Raw genomic sequence first — 12441 nt, 5'->3', positions numbered from 1 at the left:
CAGACAGTTACGAGGGGAATGAGGGATTCAGAAACTCAGGGTGGGTTGGCCTTCTCTCACTGTACTGGAGAGTTTAAAGGAGGAAAATGATATATTGCAAAAGTCCAAAAATACAGAAGGAAATTTAGTATATGATAATGATGGTATTTAAATCAGTAAGGGAAAGATGGATTACCAAGTAAACAAAACTGGGCAAATGTGTAGTCATCACGACATAAAGTAAAGCTAGATCCATTCCACTTACATCAAGACAAATTCCTGATGGGTCAACTTTTAAAAGGAAAAATGTGAAATCATGAAACATTAAGAAGAAACCGTGGAAGAATTTTCAAAGTAACCTAAGAAAGGTAAATGTCTTTCTAAATCTAACACAACCTGGAAATACTAAGTAGTAAAAGAAAAGTGTGGTAAAAAAAAAAGGAAAAGGTTCACTTGCTAAAAAACAAAACACGAAACAAGCAAATAAAACAGCAGAAGTAAAATCAAAAGACATGGCAAACTGAGAAAAAGTTTTGACATTCATATCCAAGAAAAGGACTATTTTTACTATTATATAAAGTTTCTCTATCCAGTAGAAAATTGGACAAAATATAGAGAGAATTCACAGAAGATGAAATACAAATGTCTCAGTCACACTTGTAATAAGAGAAATGCAAATTGAAACATTTTTTTGTCTATCAGATTGGTAATTCCAGTTTTCGCCAAGATGCAGTAAGTCCACTGCAGCCTGTGTGCCCACTGGCTACTACTAAAACCTCTAGATAAAATATGTAAAAAAAGGCTTTGTAAGCTGGAGAAAGTGTTGAAAACTCCTGATGGTTTTTTCTTCTCTCTCCTCTGTGCTGAGGCTAGTCCCAGTCCCAGTGCTGCGCTGCTGTAGTACAGTGACATGGGTAACTAAGACACGGAAAGAACACCGGTGCTTCTAGACATAGGAAGTGGGAAAAGGGACCCTTGTGCAAAGAGCATGGGGAAAATCCCTGCTATTTTTTTCTCTTTTCCCTCAACACTGCCTTTACAGTAGCCCCACAGCCCCTCTATGACCAACAGATAGCGTAGGAAACTCCAAGAGCACCCTAGCTTTCTGGCCAGCAGAACTGGAGATGGGAGGTCCTGGGAGCCACAGAATATGAAGGAAATCCCCCAAAGGACAGAGGAGATGGGAATCCCTAATTGTGTGTAGTGGTTATGCAGTAAGAGGTAACTGATACAGGGTCCCCTGTCTTTAAGTCATTTAGGTCAGCCATTTGTGTTGTCCAACAACTAATTGGTCATACTTACCACAAAGTCTTAATTTTTTAATTGTGGAGATGAAATGAGATTTTCCATGTGAAATGTATTTCTTTATATTTTCACTCAAATTTTGTCATAGCCAGTCCTTCTGGTCATATAAATATCAGAAAATGAAGTTACATGGAAGCGGCATGGCCATTCAAGTTCAAGGGATGAGAAGATAGGAAGACTGCAATTTTAAAAAGCCGAATGAGTAATTAATGTCTAAACCCACTGAAACTCAGAAAAAAATTGTCCCAATTTGTGGAAGAGAGAGGAATTCTGGACATACCCATGCAGGACTTACTAAAAGACAGCCACAAGAGAACTGGTCGGTAAGGTTGTGAACTGCCATGACAGAGCACTGGAGTTCTAGAAAGAACAACAAACAGCCCCTATCGAGTAACCAGCCTTGGTTCTGGTCCCCTAGTTTTCCGCCTTCCTGTCTTGAACCTGGGAGACCCAGAGAAGGGGCGGAGGAGCTGGAAGAGCAGACCTCACTCCTCCGGCTTGGCAGGACAGGAGGCGTCTCTCTGGGCTCAGGTGGGTGTAACAGGAGGGGTCGGAGGTGGCGGGAGTTCTTCTAAAGCGTTCCTTCATTGCTTTCTTGCATTCCACTGAGAGTTACTGCGGCCTGCTGTGGATCTAGGGCTGTTCCAGGCACCGGAAATTTATCAGTGGACAAAACTGACAAAAATTTCTGCCCTTGTGAAGTTTACATTCTAGGGAGAGACTGACAGTAAACATAATAATATCAAACAGGTGGTGAGGGCTATGGAAAAAAGAAACAGGGGAGCAGGTAAATACATGGTGGAGCATGGAGGAGGAAAGGGACTCAGGGAAGAGGTGGGATTCCATTCCCTTGAGGGAAGGAAGTAAACAATCTCCATAATTAAAGAAGGCAGAGGGAACAGCCAGGGCAAAACCTCTGAGGTGGGAGGTGGGTGGGATCTAGGAAGACCAGGGAGACCGATGTGGCTACGGCAGAGAAAAGGGGAGAGAAGAGGTCTCCTGAGAGATAAGGGGTGGCGGGCTTTGTTCTTACATTTGAAAGTGACAAGAAAAGTGGAGCCCGGACCATAAGAGACCGAAAGGAAGAAAATGTAGAAAGGCGTATAGGTTTACTTGGCTATACGAAAGCAGAGCATTCCTGTAAACCGAAGAGCGAAGAATAATACCCCCACCCCCAACCTCACTTTCCCAAAGTTCCGTTTACGAAAGACCGACATTAGTACCTGTCTTCGCTAATGGAAGGAAATCCGAGGGGGCTGCCGCTTTTACGAAAACACCTATTACTCTACTAATGCAGGTCTTCTGCAAGAGCCCGGATACCAATTTTTTTTTTTTTAGCGGCTCTACTAGGTCCCACCCCCTCGACTCGCGACAGCCCAGCGAGGCACCGCCCCTCATCGGAAAGGTAGCCCAGAAGACACGCCTCTCCCACCGTGGTCCCGCCCCCTCCCTGAGTGACAGCTCACGGGGCACGCCCCTCCTACCATGGTCCCGCCCCCCCGGACAGACGGCCCAGAGGTCCCGCCCCCCACCGTGATCCCGCCCCCTCGCGGTGCGACGGCCCAGCGGGTTCCGTACCCTCCTCCGTGGTCCCTCTCCCTCTCAGAGTGACAGCCTACAAGGCACGCCTCTCCCGTGCGCCGCTGCGTTCCCACTCCCGGCCAANTTCTCGGGCCCGCCTCCGAAGACGTGGAGTGCAGCTGCCGCCGGTACGTGGGGGAGGGGACCGCAGACCCCCTCGCTGTCAGTGGCGTGGAGCCGCGGTCGGTGCGGAGCTGAGCCTGGGCTGCCCGGCCGCGGCGGGGTGTCTCCAGGGAAGCCTCTGGCCGCCCTTCCTTCCCGGGGTACCTCCCAATGCTGGCAGTCCCAGGAATGGGGAAGTGGAACCGGGATGGGCGCAGATGCGGGATGGGGGAGGGAGGACTGAAGGTGCTGGAGAATGGCAGTCGCAGGTGGGGGCTGGAGAGAGCTGATTTTTGGGGAGGGGTTATGGGTCGGGGTGGAGGGTTGAGTCATGAAAGAAACGTAGTGAGGCGGAAACCTGGGGCTGGAGTCAGGATGGGGGTTTGGGGGTCTTCGGAGCTAAGGAGAATGAGGTCGTGGGTGAGGGTGAAAAAGACAGCGAAGCTTAGAGAAGGGCGTTTTTTGGGAGGACCAGCTCAGCGGGGCTCAGGATTCACGCTTCCCGGGACAGTCCGGGGACCAGGGGACGGTTAGGGATATGTCAGAACGAAGTGTGGCTGGAGCGAACTTGCAGGGTCACGCTCTCACATCAGAGTGATTGGGTTTCCAGGCTCTTGACTGGGACACATCGTACATTTTAAGTAATAAATGCAAATCAGGGGCAGTGCCTGGGACACCTGAGAAATGTGGATGGAACAGAGTTCTCCTATAGGCTGCTTCTGTTTTCCCGGTGCCTTCACAGCGCCAGCCTTGGTGTGCTCTGTCTGCTGCAAAACACTGCTCCAGCAGCCAAGACAGTGTGCGGAGGTTCCGGATTTAAAAATAAGTACAGTTGAGGGGCGCCTGGGTGGCACAGCGCTTAAAAGCGTCTGCCTTCGACTCAGGGCGTGATCCCAGCGTTATGGGATCTAGCCCCACATCAGGCTCCTCTGCTATGAGCCTGCTTCTTCCTCTCCCACTCCCCCTGCTTGTGTTCCCTCTCTCGCTGGCTGTCTCTATCTCTGTCAAATAAATCTTTTAAAAAAAATAAGTACAGTTGAGGTTCACTCGGACTGAAAAGTAGTTGTATCCCATTCCCTTAAATCCTGTGGAGTTTAATTTTTAAAAATCTAATCCTGTGGAGTTAAAAAAAATTAAATATTATTTGTCTCCTTTCAATTTGAAGTCACACTAACCTATAGAACTGGATGTTTTCTAAGGGCCTATTCTGTGAGCATGATACATAGTTTTCAGTTCACTGTGGAAGGTAGACCATATCTGTTCTGACCAGCTATTGCTGAAAGAATTGTAGAATTTCAGGTGAAGAATGAAACTTAAGAGATCTAAAATAATGGAAGGGAGTAGAAAGGGCCTGGTAAATTCTAGTGTGTGCACTTAAAAAAAAAAGCCAGTGAAATTTTTTTTTTCATTGTAGGAACTTGGAAGATTGAGAAAAAATATAAGGATGAAAATTAAAATCCCATGTAATTTCACCAACCCTGTTAACGTTTGGGTGCAATTCTTCTTAATTCTTTTTGCATTTTATTGTGTATTAAATGTATGTGTTAATCATCGGGATCATGTTGTTATATTACTTTGCTTTTTTTTTTCCCTCTTGGCATTTTCCTAGATCATTAAAAATTCTCCTTAAGCATTTTTTTTAAAAGATTTTCTTTATTTATTTGACGGAGGGAGACAGTGAGAGAGGGAACACAAGCAAGGGGAGTGGGAGAGGGAGAAGCAGGCTTCTCGCCAAGCAGGGAGCCTGATGCAGGGCTCCATGAGGGCCTCAATCCCAGGACCCTGGGATCATGACCTGAGCGGAAAGCAGACGCTTAAGGACTGAGCGCCACCCAGGCGCCGCCCCTCCTTAAGCATCTTTTTAAATGGTTGTATGGTCATCATGTGGATTCATTCTTGTATCCCATGTTAGAGTTTTCGTTTTGTGTCAAGTGCTGTGCTTACAGGTGAGATTCAGTGTTGCTCCAGGTTTTCAGCCATTATTCCAGCCCAAAATCTTGGCAGTTTGTGGCAAAATGAGAGTAGATAGAAAGTTTGAGAAGAGGAAATATTGTTGCTTCACTTCATCGGTCAAGGCTCAGTTGGGTGATTCTGTGCCTGAGTGGCCTTCTGTTGGTGCAGCATCTAGTTGGGCCTGGGCTTGGGCTGCTGTGGCCAGGCTGAATTCAATATATCTTGTCTCACTTCTCCTGCGTCTTCCTGTGGAATCCTGATGCCGCCAGGTTCCCAGGTATAAGAATGGGCCTCAGCAGCTTCCTTACCTTGTCAGTGTCACTGAGGCACAGAGTGTCAAATTCTAGTGAGGGTGGGTGTGTGCGGTGCTGGTTTTCCACTATCAAATTTGCCCACATCTTATGTAACACCAAGAGGCAGCTGCCTTAGGTCTCAAGGAAGGAATGTCCCACAATTGCTCTCATAATTAACTGCCTGTTGGAGGTTTCAGAGAATGACTCTAAATTGTCTTTACCCCCAGGGTCTCTGGAGGGGTCCTGTCCTCCTTCCTTCTAGTCCTGGCCATTAAAATTTTAACTTTTCTCTTGAGGAAATCCCTCTCATTTTCTAGCTCAATTGGCATAGCCCTTCACTTTTCTCTCACTGATGTATTCCTATTTTGCTTCATGACAGAGTAATTTTCTAACTTTGGTTTATGTTTCTCCTTGAGTCTGAAACAAGGTGATTTCTGAAGACAGATTGTGCATTTCCTTTTTACTAGCCCCTGAATTGATAATTCCATTGCCCCCCCCAACTCAGGAGAATATAGGGCCTCCTATTCTTTTTTGATCATTGATAAAATATGCACATACCCACATTCCCCCCCCCCCACTGTTGAACTCACAGTATGTTTCTCTTCATATGTGCATTTCAACCCATACGGTCAGGAGTTACCTCTTACTGTAGGCAAGTGATTCCTGTAGCTAATGTAAAAGCCACATGAATCCAGTTCATTTATAGGCCTCTCTTTGACCCTGTGTGCAGTTCAGCACATGATAAGAGCAGAATTTGGGGTGGCTATCCTATGCCCCACAGCATCTGTGGAACCTATATGCTATACCTTTTAGTCATTCCTGGCTGCTGTCCTGGCTGACAGCCTGGATAAAAGGGGGAAATTGGTTGTGGTTGCAAAAATCATTCCACCTTCCAGTGCCCAAGAAGATTACATATGTTGAATCATTGTTTTTAGATTGGCCCCAGCTGGGACCATGAGCCTCTCTTCTGTACCCACACTTAAGGCCCCCATGTCCCCCCACCTGGTATTTTGGTCCCATGTACTGGTTGTGTGGATGGTAATGGTGAACCAAGTTCCTATTAAGATCCTCTGGTAAAAGCAGATTGCGGAACTCACTTAGGCCAATACTGCCATGAGGCTTCTTGTTTTCACTACCTTAGACTCACTATTCACGCCATTGGGCCAGCCAACTGGGAGAAGTGGGATTAGGGTATGCCTGGATTCCGCTGACCAGTTAACTGTAAAGTTGAGTTCTCCTTACCTGTACCTGCTGCATGCAGAATACAGGGGCAGGAATCCGCCAAGGAAAGGGCATCTCAGAGGTGTTCCTATACAGAGACAGAAATTCCCTGAGGGGTAGGTTCCCCTAGGTGGGTTACAGGGACCGGAAGAAGAGAGCACAGGAGGTATAGCAGGGTGGGGAAGGGGCATCTTAGGTAACCAGGTGTATAAGTACATTGTGGCTCAATGGATGGCATAAGTGTAGGACAGCTGAAAACCTCAAGCATGAAAGGAGCAGAGTTGGTCCTTAAAGGACTGTCACCAACAGTGTTGACTCAAGAGCATTTTATGTACTAGAGCCTTAAAGGGGTCAAGGCTTACCAAGCCCCACTAAAAAGCCTTAGTGGGCATTCTCCCCACCCCCTATCCGCATGGTTCACATTGCTCAAAGCAATGTCTACATAACACTGGCACTTGTGTTGTCTATGAGACTTTGTGGAGCTAAAGCATGCAACTGCACAGTTTGCCCAGGCCAGTGTTTCTTCTAATGACAAGACTGTACAACGGACTTTATTGACTCAGTTCACAAAAAGGAAAAAAAAAAGATCTTTTTCATATCATTGATAGAGCACTGGATTTCAGTCCTGTATCTGCCACACTGGTTGTGTGATTTTGGGTCTTGTGAACATGATATAGTGAGGTCACGGGACTAAATGACCCCTAAGGCTCCTTGTGCTCTAAAAATTCTATCATTGTGCAGCTCCTCTGGTGCTTTTGGCCATCTCCTTCTGGATAGGAGGGGGTGTGCCTAGGTACTGAGTCCTTTCATTTTATATACTGTTAGACAGAAGGCTTTTTCACTGTTAGTGAACCTTTTCTCCAAACTAAAGTTAGGCAGGGTGTTACACGCAACTAATGAATCATCGAACCTTGCATCAGAAACCAGGGATGTACTGTATGGTGACTAACATAATGTAATAAAAAAACATTAAAAAAAATAAAGTTAGGCAACTTCTTTTGTACAAAGTTGGTATGTTTTTAATCTGGGGACTAAAGCAAAATATCTTGTATTATACAGTTTTAAAAATATCATTTGGCTTTTACTAAAGGCTACATTTAACACTTAGTGTTGAAAATGTGGGGCTTCTATACTATTCTATGTACAACTCTATATAGTGTATATATAGTTCTATATACAACTGTAAAAGCCATTTTTTTCTAATTATAAAAAAACCCTTGCTCATTAAAATTCAAATCAAAAAGAAAAATGTAAAGAAGAAAATAACAATCAGCTTAAATCCTACTACTTAGACATGGCAGTTTGGAGAAATATATCTGACCAAATCATTGGTGGGACATTTATTAAAACGCACACAGTATAGGGACGCCTCGGTGTCTCAGTCGGTTGAGTGTCTGCCTTCGGCTCAGGTCATGATCCTGGGGTCCTGGGATCCAGTACTGCATTGGGCTCCTTGCTCAGTGGGGAGCCTGCTTCTCCCTCTGCCTGCTGCTCCCCCTGCTTGTGCTCTCTCTGACAAAGAAATAGATAAAATCTTAAAAACCCAAAAACGCACACGGTATAGACTGAAATGTGAGTGTTTCCACACATGGTTCAGGGTATGAGCTCTGGCCTCAGGCCACCAGAGTTTAAATCCCAGTTCTCCTGCTTGTTACTATGTGACATTGGACAAACCTACTTAACCACTTTGACCTCGTTTTCTCACCTGCTGAATGAAAGTGTTCGAGTTTCTTCTTCAGGGGGTTGGTGTGAGAATTTAATGAGTAGCCCAGGGCTTTGCATGTATTAGGTCCCCAGCAAAAGTTAGCTAATGTTGTCATTTTGCTATTAGTATGGATTGTGTATATCCATAAGTGGGATCATGCTTTGCATTTTTTTTTTTTTTACTTTACAATGTGTTATGAAATGTTCTCCATGTTAATATAGTTGCAAATGGTTGGTTGCAACTAGTATGGATGGTTCTAGTGTGTAGTTGTGACACATTTTATGTATTTAGCCAATCTCCTCTTGTTAGACTTTCAGGTTGTAAGTTGTTTATTTTTTGTTTCTTTGCAATAACTAAAACCCAAAAATAAATAAGAAAGAGTAATGAACTTCCACTATATATACATTCTATTTTTTTATCTCCTTGTCATAAATTCCTAGAAATAGCATTGTTGTGTTGAATAGTAGGAGTATTTAATATTGCTTTTCATACTGCCACTCTGCCTTCTGGAAAGGTGGTATCAAATTACAACATCTGTCAGCCATGTGTGAGAATGCCCAATTTTCTACACCTGTGCCAGAACTGAGTTCTGTCCACCTTTCAACTTCAGCAAATCTGAAAATGGAAGGCATCTTCTACTTATTTTGCATTTAGTTTATTCGTATGTTTGAACATCTTTTCAAAGTGTGTTGGCTGCTTGTATTTCTTCTTTTGTCACTTGTGATTTCAGTTTTTTGTATTTTTTGTTGATTCGTAGGAGCTCTTTGGATATCAGAAATAGCGACACTTTTGTTCGTAATGTATTGGAAATCTTGTTAAGGCTGTCTCAAGTAATGAAAGGCGTATAGTATCTCAAATGAGATTAAATCAGTGTGCAAATATTTATTATGAATCTCTAGCTGGTGCTCATATACATGTTTAGGAAGGGAATCTGCATTTAGTGTCTCAATAAGATTGTTTTATGACCTGGTAATTATGAATAATGTAGGCCTTTTATTACTGACGTTAGGTAATGCATAAATGCCAGAAAACTGCCACCTTTGATGCATGTCCACATGTACCATGCTGAACCCTTGATTGTGCTCTTAACTTAAACATTCTTTCCAACATGCCTCTTTATTTACTCTTTTCCATGTCCCAGATCAGTGACCTTAGAGTTATCCGAGTACTTTTCCGAGTTGAAGGGTATCTGGCTCTCAGCCTCCCTTCCCAGAAAGTTAATCGGCCTCCTCCCGCTGCCCTGCCCCAACCCATTACTGCTGTTGTACTCAGGCCTTGTGTTAGAATGATTTGGTGCACACTTGCTTCTGCTAAAAGACTGTGAGCTCCCCAGAAGCGAGATGGGGACCTGACTTACTTTTGTACCTTCAGACTACCACAGCATGGCTCAAAATAAGTACCGCATAAATGTTCGTTGCATTTGGTATTTCCGTTTCAAAGTAAATGATGCTTAAGCCTCTGTAGTCTACTGGTAGATTAACCATTTTCCCCAACTTTTTGTTATGAAAAATTTCAGAAGTTCAGGGGAGTCAAAAGATGAAAAACACCCACAATCTTGCCCCCTAAATTCACCTACTGAGATTCATATCACTCTGACATACAGCTAATCCTCTGCTCAGAAACCTGCACTGACTCCTTTCTGGCCACTGGAGCAGATGTGAACTGTAGCATTCCATATCCTTAAATGGTCACAGCTCACAAAATGTTGCCCTCTCTGCTTTGGTCAGACCAGTCTTACTATTCTTCTCCTATACTGTTTATTCTTGCAGTATTGATTTTATACATGTTATTTCCCTGCGTAGAACATGATTCTCTCCCTTTTTTCTTTCTTTCTTTCCTTTTTTTTTTAAAAGATTTTATTTACTTATTTGACAGAGAGAGCACAAACAGGGGGAGCAGCCAACGGAGAGGGGGGAGCAGCCAACGGAGAGGGAGAAGCAGGCTCCTCGCTCGAGTAGGGAGCCTGATGTGGGGCTTGATCCCAGGACTCTGGGATCATGACCTGAGGCTAAGGCAGACGCTTAACCGACTGAGCCACCCAGGCACCCCTCTCCCTTTTTTCTTGATTGAAAACTTTTGCACATTAAGTGTTGAGTTCCCACAGCTCTAATTGCTATCTTTTCTCATTCTTTCATTCTGTATAATTCCTGACCACATTATTTTAGCTGTTGGAAGGGGAGTACTGGGTCCTATTTTGATCTGGTTACCTTCATAGAGCCTAGCATGCTGACTTTTGATTTGGCTCATATTTTAGAATAGCATTCCTGAAACATTTGTGCTATCATGTGAATCCAGGTTGCCCCAAAACTATGCTCTGTTAGAGAAAAACAAAAGCTTATCACTATAAGTCAGATTACACTGGTCTGTTTGATCAGCTTGTCACAAGATCATGGTTCACCCCAAAGAATGGAAAGGTGTTCTGTGGTGTTGGTCACTCCTTTTGTGATTATTCCCAAGAATTGATTTGCACTTGCACTTTGGAGTCATTAAAACTTACATCAAGTACAAAGCTAGAATAAGTAAGTCTAAAGTCTAGAAATTGTCCCTGCTGTGAATCACTGGGTTAAAGAAATTCACATGAAAAACATTTTAGAGCGAGTCCATTAGGCCTTAGTGACTGATGCCAGTTGTGTGTGTGTGTGTGTGTGTCTGGGGGGTGTGTCCTAGTCTACTTGAGTATTTTTCAAGCTTGGAAATGGAGATAAAGATGATATTCCCAAGAAAGAAAAACTAGGGAAGGAAGCTGGTGCTGGGGACATTAACTCCATACTTAAACATGAATTCAGACTGTGTCAATTCCCTGCTCTTACTGAACTGGTGACTTCCATTTTTTATCTGACAAAGCCCAGTTCCTTTGTAATCGGGGTCCCTGGTTAAATACCTGCTCATTCCCATCCTAGCACCCTGCCCCCACCCCCCACAGGTAGTGCTGCAGCCATACCTAATCACTTGTATTTCTCTGATTCTGTTGGCTGTTTTTCATTATTATTTTGTAGGGGAATACTATTTCCTTCACTTAGAATGCTATCCAAGTCTTGCCAGCAAACTCTTCTTCATACTCATCCTATGCGAGAGCACATTTTGCACTGCTGTCCTTCCCTTATCTGAATGTCCTCCCTGCTGTGTTCTGAGCTGCTTATGGAAAAGGATGATGTTCCCCCTGACTTCGAGTGGGCTGAGCTCACACATGTGCTCTGAACCATTGGTTGAGCCTGTCATATAATCCATCTGGATCATGAAAAATTTTCCTTTTTCTCAGAAGCCAGAATTAGGTATAATTAGGAGAAAGTACAATTATATATATGTTTATATATTTCTATGTATTTCTCTTTTCCATTGTAACTCATGTGCTTTTTATTTTAATTTCAGCAAGTTTGTGAAAGATGAAAGTGACCTTATCAGCTTTGGATACTTGTGAGAGTTCCTTCACACCTTTGGTGGTCTTAGAACTGGCTCAGGATGTCAAAGAAGAAACCAAAGAATGGCTGAAAAATAGAATTGTTTCTAAAAAGGAAGATGGAGGTAAGTAAAATAAATATAACTCAGACTTAGTCATGATCAGTGACTAAAAATATTTTTTCAAATTTTTTTTACAGTTCATTGATATATTTCTAAAATTAATATCCATTTCTTTGCTCTTTATTATTTTTCTGGACTTGAGAGGAGATCTTAAGTCCACATTAATTAGACTTTAAGCGACCTGAGCGATTTTGTTCACAGCTATAAATGCTGTTCCTGGCACACAGACTGGCACATAGTAGGTCAATATTTATCTAATGAATGAACAAGTATCTGTTGAATGCTCATTATGGGTCAGTTATGATGCTAAGGGAGAGATTAATATGGTCTCTGCCTACAAGGATGTTACTGTCAGTGTAAGGAGACTGAATGCCAATTCCTGGAAATTGAAGTAACAGGTTGAACACCCCCCTCAAAAAACCTTAATGAAAGAGCTGTTACACAACAATGCATGGTACTTAAAAATGAATTGTATGTAAACTAGCTGGAAGAGTAAAGGAAAGATAGAGGTGACACTTGGTGATGGTTTTGGGCTGGAAAGGGATGACTTCATAGAAGCCAAAGCTTAGCCCTCTCCTGAAGGGCAGAGAGGGATCTAGATCGGGTGAGAGGGTGGAGGACATTTTACATGAGCAGACACTTCCTAAAACTATACAAAACAAGAATGGATATGCGCTTGCACTTCACCTAAAACTTCACCAAGTCTCCAAACACTGAATAAAACTTAGACTGATTTTGACTGTGAACGGAAATGCTTTTCTTTATAATAAAACCTTGAATTGA

General features: G+C 43.4%; 1 protein-coding gene across 8 annotated transcripts in view; it reads left to right on the top strand.

Moving 5' to 3' along the window:
* The first annotated feature begins 2938 nt into the window (after positions 1 to 2938).
* The window catches only part of ANO10 (anoctamin 10), a 224788-nt gene continuing 215285 nt past the window's right edge, over positions 2939 to 12441 (top strand). For all 8 annotated transcript variants that reach the window (XR_004626047.1, XR_004626046.1, XR_004626048.1 and 5 more), the window contains exons 1-2: positions 2939 to 2993; positions 11509 to 11661. Coding sequence is in view for 5 of the 8 variants with exons in the window: in XM_034662329.1 (XP_034518220.1) it covers positions 11523 to 11661 (139 nt within the window). In the remaining 3 variants the exon portion in view is untranslated. The remainder of the gene's footprint in view (positions 2994 to 11508; positions 11662 to 12441) is intronic.

Source organism: Ailuropoda melanoleuca, chromosome 6 (assembly GCF_002007445.2).
Source record: "Ailuropoda melanoleuca isolate Jingjing chromosome 6, ASM200744v2, whole genome shotgun sequence".
NCBI classification, from domain to species: domain Eukaryota; kingdom Metazoa; phylum Chordata; class Mammalia; order Carnivora; family Ursidae; genus Ailuropoda; species Ailuropoda melanoleuca.
The sequence above is the reverse complement of the archived record's forward strand: the minus strand, read 5'-3'. Positions and strand labels throughout refer to the sequence as shown.